The sequence below is a fragment of the Pelophylax lessonae genome (genome assembly GCF_965119305.1).
Source record: "Pelophylax lessonae genome assembly, chromosome: 2".
Taxonomy (NCBI): Eukaryota; Metazoa; Chordata; class Amphibia; order Anura; family Ranidae; genus Pelophylax; species Pelophylax lessonae.
The window spans coordinates 34,556,463-34,579,996 of NC_138769.1; the positions used below are offsets into that span (position 1 = coordinate 34,556,463).

Here is a 23,534-nt window from a genome sequence, read left to right on the forward strand (position 1 = left end):
GCAACAGCATCCAGCTTGTCCGGGTCAGTGGCCACCCCTTCTTCAGACACGATATGGCCCAGGTAATGGACCGAGGACTGATAGAATTGGCACTTCTCAGGAGAAAGTTTCAGACCTTCTTCATGTAGCCTCTTCAAGACCTTTTCCAACCTCTCCTCATGTTCTTCTAAAGTTCTGCCAAACACGATAACATCATCCAAGTATACCAGTACCTCTATCAAATTCATATCTCCAACGGTCCTCTCCATCAGCCTTTGGAAGGTAGCAGGGGCCCCGGACAACCCCTGAGGCATGCGATTGAACTCAAAGAACCCCACAGGGGTGATGAAGGCTGTTTTCTCCCGATCTTCAGGGTGCATGGGGATCTGATAATACCCACTCTTTAAGTCCATCACACTGAACCACTTCGCCCCTGACAGACTCTGTAGGGCATCTTCGATTCGAGGAGTGGTATACTGGTCTGGGATGGTTCTTCTGTTCAGCGTTCGGTAGTCGATACAAAGCCTCAAAGATCCATTTTTCTTCCGGACTACCACTATCGGGGAAGCATACGGGCTCCTGGATTCTCGGATAATCCCGATCTTTTTGAGCTCTGCCAGCTGTTGACGTAGATCTTCTAAGTCACCTAAGGGGACTCGCCGGACTCTCTCCCTGAAAGGCTTGTCCTCACTCAGGCGGATCTTATGAGTAGCGCTCCTGGCACATCCCACGTCAAACTCGTCCTTAGAGAATATTTCCCTACATCGAGCAAGTTGTGCCTTGGCCCTCTTCACCCATTCCGGCGGGAGGGCAGCGTTTCCAGAGCAAAGCTCCTCTATAACCGCTTCACCCTGTTCCTTTTCTTTGAAATCAATGGGGGCAACTGGGGTAGCCGGGTTGACTTGGCCCAGGAGCACTCTGGCCGGTACCTTCACTGGTGTAATAGAGGTGTTTCTGACACTCACTAAAACCCTTCCACGGTTTTCCTGTAACACCTTCAAAGGGATCACCTCAGGGATCACTTCTATCCCTCTCTGTCTCTCCTTTTGACCTGATTCAAAGATAATGAAGGGACCCGGCTGTTGCCATGTGAGTTTAACAGAAGCCTTAAAACAGGCCACCTCTCCTGGCTGTAAGACCTTTTCTGCTCTATCCAGCTTCCAGAGTCGTCCAACTCCTTCTGCGGGGGTCTCTTGCTCCAACACTAATCGTTGGTAGGCCTGCCGTAGCATGGGATGGATCCTTGGCGCCTGAGCATCTTGTCCCTGGACCAGTTGTATCAGAAGGCGCCTTACCAGGTCAGTGTTTGTTCCTACGATGAGAGAGCTTTTGTTGGCCCCTGGTGGACGAGGACAGACCACCGCTAAGGTGTCGAAGGTTTCCGCTTCACCAGCCACTGATGGATCAAAGGTCAACTTGATTGGCAGATACCCGTCATAGGGAAAACTTTGGGTCCCAATACCCCATATCTCCAGATCTTCCAACTTCTGCAAAGGTAGATGGGTAAGATATTTATCATAGAAGTCTCTATACAAAAGAGTCACCTGGGCCCCTGTGTCAAGGAGGGCTCTTGTGTAAATTCCTTCCACCTGAACCGAGACCACTGGGGAGGGCCCGACCAAGTTAGTTGGGAATTCTCTTGATGTAGCCTGGTTGTCTGATTCAGTTCTCTGTACCCTGGCCCTCTTCTCCTTTTTCTTCCTTGATCTGGGCCCCCGCTGAACCCGGTGTGCATTGACTTTCCTTCCCTCAGTAACCCGGAGTCTAGAACTGGGGGTATTATATTTGGGTCTGACCCCCTGACTCAGTTTCCCTGATCCTGCACCACTTCTGGAGTCCCTTAAGACTGGCGGACACCCGGTTGACTCCTTCACCGGTGTCCTCTGAAGTTTCCCGCTGGCTCGCGAGGTTTCGCGGCAGCATTTCCTGAGCTGGGACATACCCTTCTAACATGCCCAACTCCCCCGCAGTTGAAACAAGTTAACAATCTTGCAGGCCGTGGCTCTGGATCTGTGCTGAGACTAACAGGTTCATCTGGCCTCTCCGATATACTCCCCTTGGGTAGAGTGGATACCTGACCAGTCAGGATGGACACCATTTCTATCAACTGAGACACTTGGGTCTTTAGAAGTTCAACTTGAGAGTCACCCTCTTCCACACTTATCACTCCAACCCGGGCAGTTGAGTCAAACTGCCGACTTTTCTTCTTGTTGTCCAACATGACCTCTTCCTCTCTGACCATTCGAATCAGATCGGGGTATTCTAGAATGCCGCCATCTCGACGAGTTCGTAACAGTATGGCAATGGGATCTAAAGGTTGAGCCCCTTTCAGAACCTGTCGTGCACGAGTCTCATCTATTTTCCGGGGGTCTATTCCTTTCTTTAACAGAATCTGGTGGATAATCCTATCCAGACGTTTAATGAATTCGGACAACTTCTCCCCCTCTTCTTGATAACAGTGGTCCAACTGGTAGAGAAGTTCAGCCGCGTTCTCCGTCCGACCAAACACATCTTGCAGAATGTCCAAATAATCCTGTACAGTGCAGTTCTTCTTGCTAAACTTTAGATTACGTACAGCCTCTAATGCAGGTCCCCTTAAACTCTCTGTGATCCTCTGCTTCTTGTGCTGTTCTGGTACCTCCCATTCCTCCAAAGCCTGAGTGGCGGTATCTAGCCACTCTTCGAACCCATCTTCTGCTGAAGGCACAGGCTGTTTCCCAGAGAATGTCCGGAGCTTCCTATATCCAGTCATCAGATAGCTCGAGGAGTCCCTGCTACATTTTGCCACAATCTCCCCAAGAACAGCACACAGTTCTGAGCTAAAAGTCGACAAAGGTGATGACTCAGGATGCCCTTCTTGGACACCTTTTTCTTGGCTGGATACCCCATGGGTGGTGGATGAGGGACCCGCAATAGGAACTCCTGGATGTATCAGGAAAAGTTCTGTTTGGTCAGTAGTTTTTACACTGTTTCCGTTGAAATAATCAGGGACCCCCTTCCTCCACTCACACAGTGCATACGTGTGTGGGACAGTGGTGTCAGTTTTCATGTCAATCACCCAAAATTTCCTGTCTGTGGATAGTGCCCTCAAAACAGGGAGGAGCTTTTCTTCAGTCCAGGCTTCTCCCTTGATTTCAACCACCAGGCCATTTTCCACTATGACATTCTCTTCCTTGCACCACTCAGCAGCAGCGACAGGATCCATTTCTGCGTGGGAGGGGATTCTATGGCTGAGAGGGTTGTATTGCAGGACTGTAGAAATCCCGGACGAGCCCCCACGTGTAGCACCACCCCCGCAGGAGCTGCTGATTATATTATTGGGTCTACACCCTGCCTAACAACCCAATCAAATTGGCTCGATCCCTCCTCAGGCACAACTGACCCAGAATAGGACTGGACTATCAAATAGATACACAGGTTGGAATACAATACTTCACTATGCAACAATACCTTGTTACCTTCTTGAATAGTAGTCCTTCTGGGTGACACAATGGAACAACGCACAAGATTGTAATTAACCAAACTTAGTTTACTATGTATCAAATTGAATAGGGGAGATACAATACAATACAATACAAGTCCATAAAAGGTTATTTAAAACAGCTTTAAAAAGGTAAAAGAATACCCCCACACTCCTCCTGCATTAAGGCTAGACACAGTACCAGGTAGGTGGGCCTATCTGAGTCCCTCCCCCAGAGTTCTCTTCTTTCTTGTTGATCTTCGCTAGCAAGGTTATTGAATAGAGCTCATTTGTAATCCAGATTAGGAATAAAGATCAAGAGAGAAAAAAACAACGAGCTGTTAGTTGTCACCGCAGGGTGTCTGCGTAACTGAGCAATAACTTCTGCGAGAGAGATAAGCCTCTGGCGACTCCTTTACAGACCTTATTGTTTGTCTATGAGTCTCCTGAGAGAGTATGGTGATAAACCCCGGGGTTTTATCACCTCCTGCTGCGCTACCGCTATCTGTAGATAAAACTGTCTCTTCAGCAGATAAAGTCAGTTATTGGGCATGTGCCCTCTCACCAACAGAAGTTTCTCCTTCGCGCGCTTCCACTGCGGTCTCAGTCCTTTGGCTATATGTCAGCCGCGCGGGGTCCTTCTGGCGGATAACTTCCGGTCTCGGCAAACAGCAGTATGACCTCCAGGAATGTGCCTCGTGCTTGAGATGGGACGGTTCCACGTCGTCCCTCCAGGCTAAAAGGCTCTGGCCCAATATCCAGTGTCAGTCCTTCACTCTCGCTCGCTGGTTCCTCAGAGTCCAGCGCAGAAAGGCCCCCCCCCTTCGCGCGCTTCTCTCTTCCTTTAAATAACCTCCCCCATAGTGCCGTGCGGTGCAGCCGTGCACCCTGGATCTTGCAAAGCAGCCTGGGAGATGTAGTTTCTTCATCTTGTGAAAAGGAAGTCACAGCCCGGGAAATTCCATGCAGCTACCACTAGAGGGAGCCTAGTTCCTGGATCTTGCAAAGCAGCCTGGGAGATGTAGTTTCTTCATCTTGTGAAAAGGAAGTCACAGCCCGGGAAATTCCATGCAGCTACCACTAGAGGGAGCCTAGTTCCTTCCCACATATCAAACAGTGTCTTTAGGCATGTTTAACCCCGCTACACTTAGATATAGGACAAAAACATACAGGGGGTCTATTTATCAATGGTTTCACCCCAGATTTGAAAATATCCATATATAGACCCTACAGGATGTTCTTATTCACTAACATGTCAAAACTAATGGAGGTTTTTTAACCACTTTAGGACCGGAGGATTTTCCTGCTTTACATCCAGGCTACTTTTTGCGATTCGGCACTGTGCGACTTTAACTGACAATTGCGCGGTCATGCAACGCCGTACCCAAACGAAATTTACGTCCTTTTTTACCCACAAACAGAGCTTTCTTTTGGTGGTATTTGATCACCTCTGCGCATTTCATTTTTTGCGATATTAATAAAAAACCCGACAATTTTGAAAAAATAACAATATATTTTTACTTTGACAGTTAAAACATATCCAATATATTCAATTTTTGTCATATATTTAGGCCAAAATGTATTTAGCTACATGTCTTTGACAAAAACATTCTCAATGAGCGTATTTTTAACTGCTTTAAGACCGGAAGATTTTACCCCATTCCTGACCAGGCCATATTTTGCGACTCGGCACTGTGTTACTTTAACGGACAATTGCGCGGTCATGCGATGCTGTACCCAAATTAAAGTTATGTCCTTTTTTTCCCTACAGATAGAGCTTTCTTTTGGTGGTATTTGCTCACCTGTGTGATTTTTACTTTTTGCGCTATAAACAAAAAAAGAGCAACAATTTTGGAAAAATAATATTTTTCACATTTTTTTTTATGAAATTCCCCCCAAAAAAATGTAAAAATCAAATTTTTTTAACATTTTAGGCCAATTTGTTTTCTGCTACATATTTTTGGTAAAAAAAAAAATCGCAATAAGTGTATTTTGATTGGTTTGCGCAAAAGTTATCGCAGCTACTAACTACGGGAAATTTATGTAATTTTTATTGTTTTTTTTTTAACTAGTAATGGCGGCGATCTGCGATTTTTTTGTGGGACTGCGACATTGCGGCAGACAGATCGGACCCTTGACTGACATTTTTGACACTTTTGGGGTACCAGTGACATTACTACAGTAATCAGTGCTATAAATATGCACTGTTACTGTAAAAATGACACAGGCAGGGAAGGGGTTAACTTTTATTGGTGATCAAGGGGTTAATGTATGCCTGGTGCTTACTGATGTGTGTCGGGGGAGGGGACTGTGTGACACAGGCACAGATTGCAGGTTCAGCTATGCTGAATCCTGCAATCTGTCCCTGCCTGTCACTTAGGAGATCCGCCCGCTTTGTTTACACAAGCGGGCGGATCTCCACACTCGATCCCCGACGATCGGGGAAGAGCGGCGGTGATCACCACCGCTCCTCCCCTGGCCCGACTCCCGCTGTGACTGAATACAGCGGGAGTGAGCCACCGGCGTCGCGCGGGCGCCGCCCACGAAGGGAGGAGTCCAGCGACGTAGACCTACGTCGCTGGACGATAACTAACCACTTTGCCGCAGTACGCTTAATGTGAGCGGTCGGCAAGTGGTTAATAGGAACAAAAAAACAAACAAGAGGAGGCAGCTCCATCTAAGTGTACACTGTTTAATGACATAAAATAGTAACCTAGCATCATTAAACAGTTTACACTTAGATGGAGGCGCCCCCTCTATCCCCTGTTTTTATGTGCATTAGGTTAACTTAAAGCGGAGTTCCGGCCACAAAAATTTTTTTTCAATAGAAATACCCCCGGGACAGTCAGGGCTAGTACATTTCACAATGGATAGCCTCTGTACTGTCCCGGGTCGCATTTACCTTTTAGAAGAAATACTTACCTTTAACATTTCTTCTCCAGCGTTGCCATCTCGGATGTGGGCAGCTGAAGCCAGCGCGATCCTCTTCTGCGTCCTCTTCTGTGTCCTCTTCTCCCACAATGCGCCTGCACCGGTTCCGCTCGTCACTTCCGGTGCGGCGCCGCATTCCTCCACAGCTTCTGGGCATGCCCAGAAGCTGTTTAGCAGGGAATGCGGCGCCGCACCGGAAGTGACGAGCGGGGCCGGTGCAGGCGCAGTGATTCCTGGGAGCGATGCCGTTCAGCTCCCAGGAATCATCGCAAACCAGAAGTGTCGGCGCGGGCTGCGGCCGCAGAGGGAGGAAGTGGAAGGAAGGTGAGTATATTTTTATATTTTGTGGCCGGAACTCCGCTTTAAGACCTGGTTTAGGGGAGCTGCCGACATCACTGACTTTTTACACTTCGTTCTTTCCCTCTCCCCACCAGTCTTTTTGTCTTTTAGGGATCACAGCAGCGCCAAAGTTCCTGTCTCCTTCTTTTACTAGGAACCTACTTGTGCTGTTACACCAATATGTAAGCTATAATGTAATGCATAGTTGTGGTAATGTCTTTATAATTGGTTATTATACTGCCATCATGTAGTTATATTGGTTGTTGCACTCGCGTTCTGTCTTTCCCTTTTGTGTTTCCTCCTGTCCCCTCCCATTTATGATGTATTTCCTGTTCCTTTATGCTTGTGGAAAAAGAGATGGCCACATCTGTCTAGGCCTTTATGCAATCTGCTCACATCCAGGAACACATTACCATGTTTTGACCTGCAGATACCATCTTCAATCATCTGCCACATTTTTTTGTCTGCTATACCTACTGCTTGCAATAAAACCTACGTGGATGGAAAGAAACGGTGTCTGGTGAATTCAGCTATCTGATAACGATTGTCCGCGGTGATTGCATCTGCTTATACAGGCCAGGAATTGGTCTCAGCAAGGGATAAGTCACTATTACAACAATTGGAGTCAGAATACTACTACTTCCATACATTTTTATTCTGACAGGGTTAGATCACCTTTATCAAAATATGCATTTGCAGGTAAAGGGGCACCTGTAGATAAAAACTAACTGTGCAGTGATGATGCAATAGTGGAGATAGTGGACCACACATGAGTGGAGTGTCTTAGCAACGTCCTTGCAACAAAACAGGACAGAATGATGCCATCTCCGGAAGTTTTTTGGTCATGCTTCAGAAGGTATGGTACATAAGTGGCCTACACTTAAAGGCAAGGGCATTATCCAAACTTAGTCAAAGCTGCAAAGTTTGTTTTTATGTACATTTGCCCCATTCCTGCACAGGCAATTTTTTTTGCAAAGATGAACTAACCCTTTAAATTAAATCATCATCAGTCCCTTCAGAACATAGTTTTAGGTAGAGCCCCTAGTGCAGTGATGGTGAACCTTGGCGCCCCAGATGTTTTGGAACTATGTTTATCATGATGCTCAACTACACTGCAGAGTGCATGAGCATTATGGGAAATGTAGTTCCAAAACATCTGGGGTGCCAAGGTTTGCCATCACTGTACGTCTCTTTGGCCTCTGACATCTTATATGTCTTGGAAATCCAACAGAGAGATCTCCCTGCCATAATTCCAGATTCTGTTACTTTCCACCTCCTGAACCCATTATAATGGGAAAGAAATATACAATATTTCTCCTTTCCCAAAACTTCTCTCTCCTGTCCTATGCTTTTGCTTCCAGTTTCTTACCCCCTGTTTATATCTCTCTTTTAGTACCCAGATTTTATTTATTTTCTTTTTTCTTCTCTTTTAAACTAAATAACACTTCTTAGACATACACTATATAGTAAAAAGTATTGGCACGCCTGCAGTGCTTTAAGTGGCCCAAAAGAGGTGCCGGCACTCTATTATAGCCTATAAATTTTGTCGCCCCCCCCACCCCACATCAGGATCCTCACAGAGCACCCCCCCTGGCCTGGGCTGGGACTCCGGAGCAGGGGGACTCACTGGTGGTGACTGATCTGGCTCTGGAGTGGGAAATATTCTTGGGGGGGGGGGCAATTGAGGGCGCAGATGTCCAAAATGAGCGTACTGGTACACTAAGGCGCACGGAGAGGTGGCGGTATGCTCAAGAGCCATATTTGGAAGTGGCGGTACTGAGTACCAGTGCATACCGGCCCACTTAAAGCACTGGACGCCTGCCTTTACCAGCACATGAACGTTAATGGCAAGCCCAGCCTTAGTCCGTAGGGTTCAATATTGAGTTGGCCCACCCTTTGCAGCTATAACAGCTTCAACACTTCTGGGTAGGCGGTTCACAAGTTTTAGGAGTGTGTCTATGGGGATGTTTGGCCATTCTTTCAGAAGCACATTTGTGAGGTCAGGCACCGATGTTGGAGAGAAGGCCTGGCTCGCAGTCTCCGCTCTAATTCATCCCAAAGGTGTTCTATCGGGTTGAGGTCAGGACTCTGTGCAGGCCAGTCAAGTTCCCCCACCCGAAACTCCCTCATCCATGTCTTTATGGACCTTGCTATGTGTACAGTTATTGTGTTCCTAAGCCATCCCGGGTAAGGAATGATGCATCCAATTTTAATGCAGTTACCCAAATGCCCTATATGGGCTGAAACTTCACTAAATTGCAGAGTTAACCTTGTACCCAAACCTGCTTTCGCTTTATATGTTGGTTGACTGTTATCTGTCTTTGGGGTCATATTAAGACATTTAAATTGCTAATTTGTGTTAAAGGAGAAGTGCAAGACTGTTTAGAAAAAAAAATATATACATACTTACCTACCTGCTGCTGCAAGCTGTTCCTTGCCGCCTCTAGGCCTGAGAACTGAGCAATCACGTGATCGCTGACAACTCAGTTCTCGGGTCCGCTCTCTGCTCTGCCCATCCAGCGTTCACTGGAGCGCTGGGCTGTGGAGGGGGTGTGAGCGGCTGGTTCAGGCTATCAGCAGCACGCTGAGAGGCTGAGCCAGCTTCCGGTCAGCAATCTCCTGTGACCCACATGAGAAGATTGATCAAATAAGCTTTGTTCATGCTTCTCTTTTAAACTCTAAAAAAGTTTATAAAAAAGAAATTTACAATATTTCGTATTCATCTGACTAAAAAAAAACAAAAAAGAAAATTATTTTGATAGTCTTGACCACATCAAATAAAGAAATTGTATACAAAACCACCATACATGGGCAGGACAACGGGTTGGGGAGGAGGGGCGACTGCCCTGGGCACAGTGAAGCAAGGGGTCAGAAAAATAGAATTCTACAGCATGTATTATCAGTGCGGGAGGGGGGCACAGTTCTGAATCCTTGCCCTGGGAGCTGGAGGACCCTGTCCTGGTACTGTCACCATATATACCTTTTAACTCAGTAGCACAGTGGTGGTCAACATTCTTGATATTGGGGGCCTCAAGTGCGGCCCCTGACATCACCAAAGGGCCCCCCTTAAAAATTAAGCAAATATTCCGTCTTAGAGACAGCAAACACACAACAGGATATTGCCAAAGACTATTGGCATGATACAAGAGGTAGCCTGAGACTGCAAACATAATGCAGGAGATGGTCAGATACTGCAAACATGATTCAGGAGATGATCAGAGACTGCAGACATGATACAAGAAATAGTCAGAGACTGTAAATATGATAAAATAGGTGGTCAGAGATTCTGGATATAATACAAGAGATGATCATAGACTGCAGACACGATACAGGAGATGGTCAGACTGCAGACATGGTACAAGAGATGGTCAGAGACTGCAGACATGATACAAGAGATGGTCACAGACTGTAAATATGATAAAATAGATGGTTAGGGATTGTGGATATAATACAAGAGATGGTCAGAGACTGCAGACATGATAAAGGAAATTGTCAGAGACTGCAGACATAATACAGGAGATGGTCAGAGACTGCAGACATGATACAAGAGATGGTCAGAGACTGTAAATATGATTAAATAGATAATCAGAGATTGTGGATATAATACAAGAGATGGTCAGAGACTGCGGACTTGATACAAGAGATGGTTAGAGAGTGCAGACATGGCAGAGGAGATGGTCAGAGACTGCAGACATGATAAAAGAGATGATCAGAGACTGTAAATATGATAACATAGATGGTCAGAGATTGTGGATATAATACAAGAGATGGTCAGAGACTGCAGACACGATACAGGAGATGGTCAGAGACTGCGGACTTGATACAAGAGATGGTTAGAGAGTGCAGACATGGCAGAGGAGATGGTCAGAGACTGCAGACATGATAAAAGAGATGATCAGAGACTGTAAATATGATAACATAGATGGTCAGAGATTGTGGATATAATGCAAGAGATGGTCAGAGACTGCAGACATGATACAGGAGATGGTCAGAGACTGCTGACATGATACAAGAGATGGTCAGAGACTGCAGACATGATACAGGAGATGGTCAGAGACTGCTGACCTGATACAAGAGATGGTCAGAGACTGCAGACATGACACAGGAGATGGCCAGAGACTGCGGACATGATATAAGAGATGGTCAGAGTCTGCGGATGTGATACGAGAGCTGGTCAGAGACTGTAGACATGATACAAGAGATGGTTTCGAGATTATAGACATGATGCAAGAGATGTTTAAAGACTGCAGACAAGATACAAGAGATGGTCAGAGACTGCAGACATGCTGCAGGAGACTGTCAGAGACTGTGAACAAGATATAGAAGTTGTTGGGAGTCAGGGATCATGCTTTAAAAGACATTAATAGATAAAAGACACATTAAAAAAGACTGCTAGATATCATTGCTATAACAGGGCAATAGGGAAACACAGATTTGTGTTTGTCGTGGGCCCCAAAGACCACACAAAATGTGGCAAAGGGCAGATGGTGGGGCACCAGGGCTCTGGCATCTATCATAAACATACAGTATATATAAGTTGTGTATAGACTGACCAACTAGAGATGGCTGCAAAATCATACAATTAATTGTGGCTAATTGTGATTTGGAACTTATTAATTTATAACTCAGATCCTGCCTAAAATTTCAGGGCCCGTGCATACAGCTGTTTTAGGCTTTTGAACTCTCTTTAATGAAAGGTGAGGTCACCCTGGCATTTTTAAAGTGGACCTGTGCATTGCCACTCATTCCCCCCCTCCTCAGCAACATATGCTCACCCCTTCTTTGCAGCCCAGTCACTTTAATTGGCTATTGTGAGCAAAGAAGGGAAGCCCTCTGTAAGCTCCAAGCTGTGACCTAGGGCGACACAGAAGGTGGAGAACTCTCTGCCTGCCCTCATGTGATATTGTTGAGCCAATCACTGAAATTTGAATTGATCTTGGAGGCCAAACAAAGCAGCATAGGAGCAAAAGCGGAAGGGGGTAAGATTGCTCTGCAAGGACTAAGCCCAGGTTCACTCTACCCTGATAATATGCACACCAGGATATGTTATGATATTATACTGTCAGCTACTGTAAAATTAAAAGCTGAATATTTTGAGATTTGAGGGTTTGCGTGCCTATGTGAGTCTGTGTTTATGTTCTGTACCATAAAGCAAAGTTCTGATGCAGATAATAGAATGAACATCAGTGAACAGGCAGAGAAATGACAGCGCTAAGAATAGGTGACTCATTGTGTGGGTAGTCATCAACTATTAATAAAATGATGCAATTTAGCAGAGGTTCAGAAATCTCAGATTAAACACCGACTCTTGTGTGCTGAATTTAGTCTTTCACTGATGATGTGCTGTATAGAAAAAAACACTTACATCTCTCTCGCATCCGGCGGGCCGGGTCGAACTGGGCCAGTTCTTTCTCCACGTAATAAAGGACCTTCATGGAATCTCGCTCCTTGTCGGCCTGAATGCGGTAACCTTTTCGTACTGCGAAAACAAAAGAAATGTGTAGCTATTTTAAAGTCCAACTCTAGCCATAATTGGTATTTTAGGTTTGGGTAGGCACTAACGCCTTGTATCACAGCTGACTGCTTATACCACTCCTCCAATTGTGGAGTGCTTCAATAAGAATTTGTGCCCATTTAGCCAAAATAGCATTTGTCAGGTCAGGTACTAAGGTTTGGTGAGAAGACCTGGCTAACAATTGGTGTTCCATTTCATCTCAAAGATGTTGAGAAGGGTTGAGGTCAGTGCTCTGTACAGGCCACTCAGATTCCACCACACCTGACACATCAAACCATGTCTTTATGGATGGTGATCAGTGGGGTTGAGGTCAAGGCTCTGTACAGACTAGTCAGGTTCCACCACACCTGACACATCAAACCATGTCTTTATGGATGGTGATCAGTAGGGTTGAGGTCAAGGCTCTGTACAGGCTACTCATGTCCCTCCACAACTGACACGTCAAACCATGTCTTTATTGATGGTGATCAGTAGGGTTGAGGTCAAGGCTCTGTACAGGCAACTCGGGTCCCACCACACCTGACACGTCAAACCATGTCTTTATGGATGGTGATCAGTAGGGTTGAGGTCAAGGCTCTGTACAGACCACTCACGTTCTACCACACCTGACACGTCAAACCATGTCTTTATGGATGGTGATCAGTTGGGTTGAGGTCAAGGCTCTGTACAGGCCACTCAGGTTCCACCACACCTGACACATCAAACCATGTCTTTATGGATAGTGATAAGTAGGGTTGAGGTCAAGGCTCTGTACAGACCACGCAGGTTCTACCACACCTCACACGTTAAACCATGTCTTTATGGATCGTGATCAGTTGGGTTGAGGTCAAGGCTCTGTTGAGGCCACTCAGGTTCTACCACACCTGACACATCAAACCATGTATTTATGGATAGTGATAAGTAGGGTTGAGGTCAAGGCTCTGTACAGGCCACTCATGTCCCTCCACACCTGACACATCAAACCATGTCTTTATTGATGGTGATCCGTAGAGTTGAGGTCAAGGTTCTGTACAGACCACTCAGGTTCCACCACACCTGACACATCAAACCATGTCTTTATGGATGGTGATCAGTAGAGTTGAGGTCAAGGTTTTGTAAAGAACACTCAGGTTCCACCACACCTGACACGTCAAATCATGTCTTTATGGATGGTGATCAGTAGGGTTGAGGTCAAGGCTCTGTACAGGCCACTCAGGTTCCACCACACCTGACATGTCAAACCATGCCTTTATGGATCGTGATCAGTTGGGTTGAGGTCAAGGCTCTGTAGAGGCCATTCAGGTTCCACCACACCTGACACATCAAACCATGTCTTTATGGATAGTGATAAGTAGGGTTGAGGTCAAGGCTCTGTACAGACCACTCAAGTTCTACCACACCTCACACGTCAAACCATGTCTTTATGGATCGTGATCAGTTGGGTTGAGGTCAAGGCTCTGTTGAGGCCACTCAGGTTCCACCACACCTGACACATCAAACCATGTATTTATGGATAGTGATAAGTAGGGTTGAGGTCAAGGCTCTGTACAGGCCACTCATGTCCCTCCACACCTGACACATCAAACCATGTCTTTATTGATGGTGATCCGTAGAGTTGAGGTCAAGGTTCTGTACAGACCACTCAGGTTCCACCACACCTGACACATCAAACCATGTCTTTATGGATGGTGATCAGTAGGGTTGAGGTCAAGGCTCTGTACAGGCCACTCATGTCCCTCCACACCTGACACATCAAACCATGTCTTTATTGATGGTGATCCGTAGAGTTGAGGTCAAGGTTCTGTACAGACCACTCAGGTTCCACCACACCTGACACATCAAACCATGTCTTTATGGATGGTGATCCGTAGAGTTGAGGTCAAGGTTCTGTAGAGGCCACTCATGTCCCACCACAACTGACACGTCAAACCATGTCTTTATGGATGGTGATCAGTAGAGTTGAGGTCAAGGTTTTGTAAAGACCACTCAGGTTCCACCACACCTGACACGTCAAATCATGTCTTTATGGATGGTGATCAGTAGGGTTGAGGTCAAGGCTCTGTACAGACCACTCAGGTTCTACCACACCTGACACGTCAAACCATGTCTTTATGAATGGTGATAAGTTGGGTTGAGGTCAAGGCTCTGTACAGGCCACTCAGGTTCCACCACACCTGACACATCAAACCATGTCTTTACAGATGGTGATCAGTAGGGTTGAGGTCAAGGCTCTGTACAGGCTACTCAGGTTCCTCCACACCCAACTCGTCAAACCATGTCTTTATGGAGCTGGCTTTGTACACTGGGGTACAATCATGCTGGAACAGAAAAAGAACCTTCCCCAAACTGCTCCCACAGGGTCAGGAAATCACAATTGTCTAAAATGTCTTTGTATGCTGTAGCAATAATATAAGCCTTCACTGGAAACCCCTGTCAAAAGTCATTTGCTTTTGGCCCTATAGTGTACACGGACCTTATTCCCTATACACTAATCTGTTACTTTTCCCAGTTTGGGCATACTGCACATTAACTTTTTCCAGTATGGGCAAACTACAGGTTCACTTTAACATCCTCTCTCTTCCACTGGTCCTCCCATAATGCAATACTCACCCTGTCTATTATGTGGTTCCTTGCAGGTCTGCAGGGTGCAGGTAAGTCTGCAACTCACCTTTGTGCTCTAGTTCTGGTCCTCTTCCAGGCTGAATTAAACCACGTCCTTTGAGCCCAGGATATCAAGAACTCATCCTCTTAGAGTGTGTCATCAAGCTGCTCTGAGCTCACAAAAGAATGCTGTAGGGAACAGCGATGATGTCACTATATGAGTGCAGTTCTCTGCAATATTCAGGACATCCCACCTCCACATGAAGAACAGCAAGAAGACATCATGTGACCAGACCAATGACCCCCACAAAAAGGTATATTTAGTGATATTTAACAAAATAATGTTGGGGGGGGGGGAGGGTTCCAGGGGGACTATGGAATCTGGAATTGGGTGTTAAAAGTACACACACCCACCCTTCTAGTCTTCTTGACCTAAACTACTTTGGAGAAGCCAATGTATAGATCCTTCAGCTGCAATCTTAACTGTGCCTGAGCAGTATGCTTGTATAGGGCCACCTCCCTAGCATCTCTAGTCTCAAATAAAAGTCCTATGCCAGACTATGTGTTTTAAAAGGTACAACCAGTGGTGAGTAGGATTTCATCATAGGTGTGTCCAGGGGGTGTACCAAGTGTGGCTGGGCATGCCCTAATCACTCTTTGCAGAGCCGATTTCCCCTACTGCCCGGGTTTCCCCTCATGTTGCACCCCCCCAACGCAGTGTTTCCGGCTTCCCTCCTCTTCCCCCTGGCTTCTGCAGGGGATTTTTTCAGGAAGGAGAGTGGGGGAAAGGGGCTAATCAATATTTCATTTACTGGCCCCTTCCTTTTCTAAATGAACACACTCACTCACTGTGTTGATTCATCAATGAAGCATAGTTAACTGTCTTTACTATGCTTCAGTTTGTGAATAAACAGGAAGCCGCTAAGCACAGAGCACTTCCCATTCATTCACTGTTCAGTGCAGCTGAGGCTGCAGAGAATGGAATGTGAGTTTGAGCTCCGGGGTGGATACCCTAATGTAATAGGCTGCGCACACCTATGGATTTCATGGATGTGGTTGTTTGTGTCAGAGCGGGCTTTGGCTGTAAAGTAAACAGGCGGAATAGGGAGGGTTGGTAAGTGTACGTTTAATGAAAACTTATGATTTAAGGAATACAGCTTGCTCTCCTACTGGCCTCCAAGCTGATTAGACAATGAAGGTCTGTGTACTTACCTATTGTATGCCAGTTCACCTGCTGACTGAGCCCTGACTGGTCAAAACTACTACCCAGAATGATAATGTGCAGGGGGTTACAGGAGACTCAACTTAACATGGATTAACCGCTTGCTGGCCAGCCGTCATAGTTTTACTGCAGCAGGTCGGCTCTGTCCCGCGAAACAATGTACCTGTACGTCGCTTCGCGGGACTGCTAGCGGGGGTGCGCGCCCATTCGCCACAGGGGAAGCTGATCAGCGGGTCCGGTGGCTGCGATCGCTCCCCGTGGAGACAGAACTGACTATTCTGTCAGTTATGAACACAAGGATCCTGTGATCCTTCTATTCAGGAACACAGGTCTCTGTGTTCATCCAGCAAGCCCATCCCCCACACAGTTCGAAAGCACCCCCTAGGGACACATTTAACCCTTTGATCACCCCTGGTGTTAACTTCTTCCCTGCCAGCATCATTATTACAGTGACAGTGCATATTTTTAGCACTGATTACTGTAGTAATGTCACTGGTCCCCCCAAAAGTGTCAAAAATGTCAGTTAGGTGTCCGATCTGTCCGCCGCAATGTCGCAGTCCCACTAAAAATCGCTGATCGCCGCCATTACTAGTAAAAACAAATAAAAATAAATAAAAATGACATAAATCTTTCTCCTAGTTTGTAGACGCAATAACTTTTGCCCAAACCAATTAGTGATCGACTGATATCGTTTTTTTATTGCCGATACCGATATTTTGGTCATCGCATATCGGTATCGGCCGATTTTGGCCGATATTTTCTGACATTTAAATTTTTAAATTTAAAATTAGCTTTTTTTTACAGGTACTCTTGTGGAGGGATCTGGGTGTATAAAAGACGCCAAACCCCTCCTCTGCACTTAAAAGCATTCAAAACGCCAAGTTTGGCTGTTTTGAATGCTGTAATTTTTTTGAATTTGGCGCCGCCAGTATCCGGAAGTGATGTCATGGCATCACTTCCGGGTTTTTACACGGTGACCTGATCAGAGCTGAATGCGGCTTTGATCGGGTTTTCGGCGGCCATGCAGGATGGTTGCACGAGTCTCCTGGTGGCAAAAAAAAGAAAGATCGGCTGCACACTACCAGATGCTTGAATGAAGTAGAGGTCCTTTATTGTAAAAGCCAATTACGAACAGGATACCTGGGTACAGTTCCTTCTGTTTTGAACTGTACTGTAACTGTATTGTCTTCCCTCACATTGTAAAGTGCTGCGCAAACTGTTGGCGCTATATAAATCCTGTATAATAATAACAATAATACAAGTAGACGCGTTTCACACGTTTCCGTGCGTTTACTACTTTAGTGAACAAGCACCGACACATGTGAAACGCGTCTAGGGGTGCAAGGAAAAGCTGTACTTGCCCGATCCTTCAAACCTCCAGAAAAGTGTCCCCCCCCCCCCCCCCCACATCCAGCGGTGGACTGTTCCTGCTGTCCTCAAGTCCAGAGGCGGTCTATGGGCGTGATGACGTCAGGAACAGTCCATTCACAAGACCGCTAGGGTGCAGGGGGGGCAGGAGCGGCGGGGACCGGTCTTGTGCATTAGGTTAGAAGAATGCATTAAGATAAAAAAACCTTCTGCCTTTACAACCGCTTTAAAGAAGAACTCCGGGAAATGTATTTTCCCATGCAGTGGACCACGGGCACAGCCTCACTGTATGGGAAAATACATTTTTTTCCCAGGAGTTCTTTAAAGGCAGAAGGTTTTTTTTAATCTTAATGCATTCTTCTATCCAATAAAGGCTAATGTAATGTTGTCAAGTCAGGTTAAACTAGCCTTTATTGGATTTTTTACATGTTTTAATTATATTTTGAAATTTTTACCAAAAAGTGCGTATTTTCTATATCCTCCTGAAGAAGCGGTTTTCTCAGTGAAACTTGTTTAGGAATATACAAAAATTACTTTGTATTCCCTGGTTTGAATAATCAGCCATTAACATATTTATGGTATTTTGTAACAATGTTTCAATTTTAAAACTGTTTTGAATAAAATTTTTGTAAAAAGATTTCTATATGTGACACAATATTTTATGATGGTACCGGAAAAATACTAAAATCTCTTCCCAATTCCCCTTGGACTGTTCCTATGGGGAGGGATGGCCCTTGTTCCCTTTTATGTATCTATGCTGGATGTTGGCACCTCCTAACTTTATTGTATTTCAGGCTGAACTCATATCAGGCTTCCTTATGCAGCTATACTGGGGATGATGCCACTCCTTCTACTCCAATGTGGTGTCTGATTATTATTCCAAGAATATATGACCAATAGTTTGGGAGGATGTTAAAAATGGGCGCATGATTTAGTGGGCTTGGCTACATTTGGGGGGGGGGGGTGTCAAGTTGTGGGTGTGGCCAAAAAGTGAAAGTGGGCAGAGTCATTCGAATGTCCCCAGTTTTTCTTTTGAAAATCTAGTAACCTCGATGCCTGTTATGTTCCCAGTCTGGTTCTGCAGCTGCATGCTGCTCTCTATACTGTATAAGTACCTAGAGAGATATCGGTCTCATTCTCATATTTCACTCTACACATCCAATCTGTTCCCCAACATTACAATCTCCAATTACCATTTTGCCCCGGTAGGGAGTCACTTTGCACCAATGGGGGCACATGCTGCTTTTCCATTAGCATTGGCGGTGGAACGGGAGCTCCAGGAACGGTGGAGATGTAGTATGGAGGGCAGGCGGTGGGAACGGCGGGTGGGTAGCCGACTTTTGCAGCTTTTCCTGCTTCATACACTAAAAGAAAGAAGAAAACAGTTTATTAATATTGTATTATCATACCTATTAAAATTTCAAACCAAACATGTAATGATAATACTAATAATAATACTACTCATACTACTACTACTACTACTACTACTAATAATAATAATAATAATATATAATAATAATATATAATAATAATAATAATACTCATACTACTACTAATAACACTACTCATACTACTACTACTAATAATAATAATAATACTACTCATACTACTACTACTACTACTAATAATAATACTACTCATACTACTACTACTACTAATAATAATAATATATAATAATAATAATACTCATACTACTACTACTAATAATAATAATAATATATAATAATAATAATACTCATACTACTACTACTACTACTACTACTAATAATAATAATAATATATAATAATAATAATACTCATACTACTACTACTAATAATAATAATAATATATAATAATAATAATAATACTCATACTACTACTAATAATAATAATAATACCACTCATACTACTACTACTACTACTAATACTACTCATACTACTACTACTACTAATACTACTAATAATACTCATACTACTACTATTAATAATAATAATAATATATAATAATAATAATACTACTACTCCTACTACTACTACTACTACTACTACTACTACTAATAATAATAATAATAATAATAATAATAATAATATTAATAATAATACTACTACTGCTACTACTAATAATAATACTACTCATACTACTACTAATAGTAATAGTAATAATAATAATAACAATACTTATACTACTACTAATAATAATATATAATAATAATACTACTACTCATACCACTACTACTACTACTACTACTACTACTAATAATAATATTAATAATAATACTACTACTACTAATAATAATAATATTAATAATAATACTACTACTACTACTACTACTAATAATAATACTACTCATACTGCTACTACTAATAATATATAATACTACTACTACTACTACTAATAAAAATATATAATACTACTACTACTACTAATAATAATATATAATACTACTACTACTACTAATAATAATATATAATACTACTACTACTACTACTACTACTACTAATAATAATACTACTCATTCTACTACTACTACTACTAATACGTTATAATATTAATACTACTACTACTACTACTACTACTACTACTACTACTAATACTAATAATATACAATAAAAATAATAATAATATAGTATAATAATAATAATAATATACAATAATAATACTAATAATGATAATGAAGGTTACTGAGGGTAACCTTCACATAAGTGAAGGTTACCCTCAGTAAAAACCGCGTGTTGATCCGTAGATTCAGAGATAAAAGCAGCTGAAGTTTCATCAAAATCTCCACATTAAGGCCTCATGCACACGGGACGTTACAAAAACGCCAGTAGCTTTGTAGTGAGTATTTTTTTAGCATTTTTCGCCTTTTTTTGCATTAGTGTTTTTCAGCGTTTTTTAGAGTTTTTTTGGCGTTTTTAGCTCAAAATCATATCTCTGCTATCTTAGTAACTCCCACTTTCCCACAATGCAATGCTTGCCAGAATTACATCCCATGGGTGTTCACACCCATGCGATAAGATTTAGGTGTGGAGAAAAAAAGGGTCCCACAACATTTTGGTGCAAATGTGGACCCTTTTTTCCCCGCATCAAAATCACATGGCATGGGTGTTCACACTTCTGGGTCATGACATCACTTCCGGGTACTCGGCGCCAGATTAAAAAAAAATGACAGCATTTAAAACAGCCAAACTTGGCGTTTTGAATGCTTTTAAGGGCAGAGGAGGGGTTTGGGGTCATTTAGACCCCCAGATGCCTTCACAACAGTACCTTTAAGTGCTAAAAATAAAAAAAATGTACGAAAATATTGGCCAATACCGATATTCAATGGCCAAAATATCGGTATTGGCAACAAAAATCCGATATCGGTCGATCAGCAGTATAAACAGATTAAAGCGGTAGTATCACGCTTTTTTACACTTTTAACTACAGGTAAGCCTATAATAAGGCTTACCTGGGGGTACAATTAATATCTCCTAATCCGGCACGGTTTAGGAGATATTTGCAGTGCATGCAGCCGCTCACGCGAGCGGCGCATGCGCTCTGAAGGTCCGGGAGACCTTTAGTTTTGCTTGCCGGGAGCTTGCCGGAAAATCACTCCCGCGCGCATGCGCGGGAGTGACATCATCGCGGCTCCGGCCAATCACAGCGCCGGAGCCGCCGAACCCGGAAGAGACGGCGAGGGATCATGGCAGCGCCCGCAGCGATGTCCGGGGGTCCGTGTCGGGGCTTCGTTCTAAGGTAAGTAATACATAATGGGCTAGTATGCGATGCATACTAGCTCATTATGCCTTTGTCTTGCAGGTTTTTTTTTTTACATTTTGGGTTTACAACCGCTTTAAACTGTAAATGCACCTTTAGGTTGTCACACCCTCTAAGCCCTTCCCTTAAATATACACCTTATATAAATAAACCTGAGATCAGACTGCATTTCCATGCAGGACCTTGCTTTGCACATGCAAGTTTTGGGGACATAAAAGGGAATTTCAGATGCCAAAAGGCAACCAAAAAGTCACCAACATAGTTAATTAGAGATGCTTTAAATAAAAACTCCGGGCATTCCAGTTTACTTCCATTCCCGAAATGTGGAGTGCTCTAATACGAACGATTTGAAAGAAGACGGGTGATGTCTGCTCTAAGGACCTTCACCAAGTAAACTGACCCTCAAGGTTCACTTCATGCCATTTAATACTCGTATGAAGAAATCAATGGTGATACTTACAGGCTCGGGGGCAGCAGCAGGTCTCCGGGCAGAAAGGACACCTCACATAACAGCAGCAGCTATGTGGGCAGCATTGGCACCAGCACAGTCCCACCATGGCGAAGAAGAGAAAAATGCCGAGTATGACCAAGCAGACAAAAGCCCATTCTGGAATCAAACATAAAATGGGGATTAATGCAGAAATATTCAAATCTACCTTACATGAAGAAAGTCAGACATTACTTTAAAGTGGAGTTAATGGATCGATATTTGTGACAACATGGAAGGGTCCCCCAGCTATCCTTTGTAAGGCCGACAGATCCTTTTCGGTATTTACGTGACTGACAAATGCAAGGCAAAACTTTAACATCACTAAACACTTTTAAGCACTTAAAGACCGGACCTATTTCTGACACTTGTTGTTTACAAGTTAAAAATCATTTTTTTTTTGCTAGAAAATTACTTAGAACCCCAAACATTATATATATATATATATATATATATATATATATATATATATATATATATATATTTTAGCAGAGACCCTAGAGAATAAAATGGAGATCATTGCAATATTTTTTTATCACACCGTATTTGCGCAGCGGTCTTACAAATGCGATTTCTTTGGAAAAAATACACTTTTTTGAATTAAAAAATAAGAAAACAGTAAAGTTAGTAAAGTTTATTTCTATAATGTGAAAGATACGCCGAGTAAATAGATACCCAACATGTCATGCTTCAAAATTGCGAACGCTCGTAGAATGGCGACAAACATTGGTACTTAAAAATCCCCATAGGCGACATTTTAAACATTTCTGCAGGTTAACAGTTTGGAGTTACAGAGGCGGTCTAGAGCTTAAATTATTGCTCTCGCTCTAACGATCACGGCGATACCTCACATGTGTGGTTTAAACACCGTTCACATATGTGGGCGCAACTTGCTTATGCGTTGCCTCTGCGCGCGAGCTTACAGGGACGGGGCGCTTTAATTTTTACATTTTTTTTCCTATTTATTTAATCTTTTATTTTTACACTGTCCTTTTGAAAAAAAAAATAAAAATTATCACTTTTGCTCCTATTACAAGAAATGTAAACATCCCTTGTAATAGAAATAGGCATGACAGGTCCTCTTTAACCACTTTACCACCGGAGGATTTTGCTGTCTTACGTCCAGGCCACTTTTTGTGATTCGGCACTGTGCGACTTTAACTGACAATTGCGCAGTCGTGCGACGCAGTACCCAAATGAAATTTACGTCCTTTTTTTCCCACAAACAGAGCTTTCTTTTGGTGGCATTTGATCACCTGTGCGATTTTTACTTTTTGCGCTATAAACAAAAAAAGAGCGTAAATTTTGAAAAAATAACAATATTTTTCACATTTTTTAATATGAAATTCCCCCCCAAAAAATGTAAAAATCAAATTTTTTTTAAATTTTTGGCCAATTTGTTTTTTGCTACCTATGTTTAGTAAAAAAAAATTACATAAGCGTATTTTGATTGGTTTGCGCAAAAGTTATTGCGTTTACTAACTAAGGGAAAGATTTCTGTCATTTTTGGTGTTTTTTTTTTAACGAGTAATGGCGGCGATCTGCGATTTTTTTTGCGGGACTGCGACATTGCGGCGGACAGATCGGACCCTTGAATGACATTTTTGACACTTTTGGGAGTACCAGTGACATTACTACAGTAATCAGTGCTATAAATATGCAGTTACTGTAAAAATGACACTGGCAGGGAAGGGGTTCATTTTATTGGAGAGGGAGGGGTTAATGTATGCCTGGTGCTTACTAACGTGTGTGGGGGCAGGGACAGATCGCATGATCAGCTATGCTGAACCCTGCAATCTGTCACTGTCTGTCACTTAGGAGATCCGCCCGCTTTGTTTACACAAGCGGGCGGATCTCCAAACTCGATTCCCCGACGCCATCCTCCCCTGGCCCGACTCCCGCTGTGACTGAATACA

General features: G+C 43.6%; 1 protein-coding gene across 3 annotated transcripts in view; it reads right to left on the reverse strand.

The window, feature by feature from the left end:
• The window catches only part of ILDR2 (immunoglobulin like domain containing receptor 2), a 352,186-nt gene that overhangs the window by 45,801 nt on the left and 282,851 nt on the right, over positions 1-23,534 (reverse strand). For all 3 annotated transcript variants that reach the window (XM_082244598.1, XM_082244599.1, XM_082244597.1), the window contains exons 4-6: positions 21,592-21,738; positions 18,588-18,758; positions 12,075-12,188 (exon numbers count right to left, since the gene is read on the reverse strand). In XM_082244598.1, the coding sequence (XP_082100724.1) occupies positions 12,075-12,188; positions 18,588-18,758; positions 21,592-21,738 (432 nt within the window). The remainder of the gene's footprint in view (positions 1-12,074; positions 12,189-18,587; positions 18,759-21,591; positions 21,739-23,534) is intronic.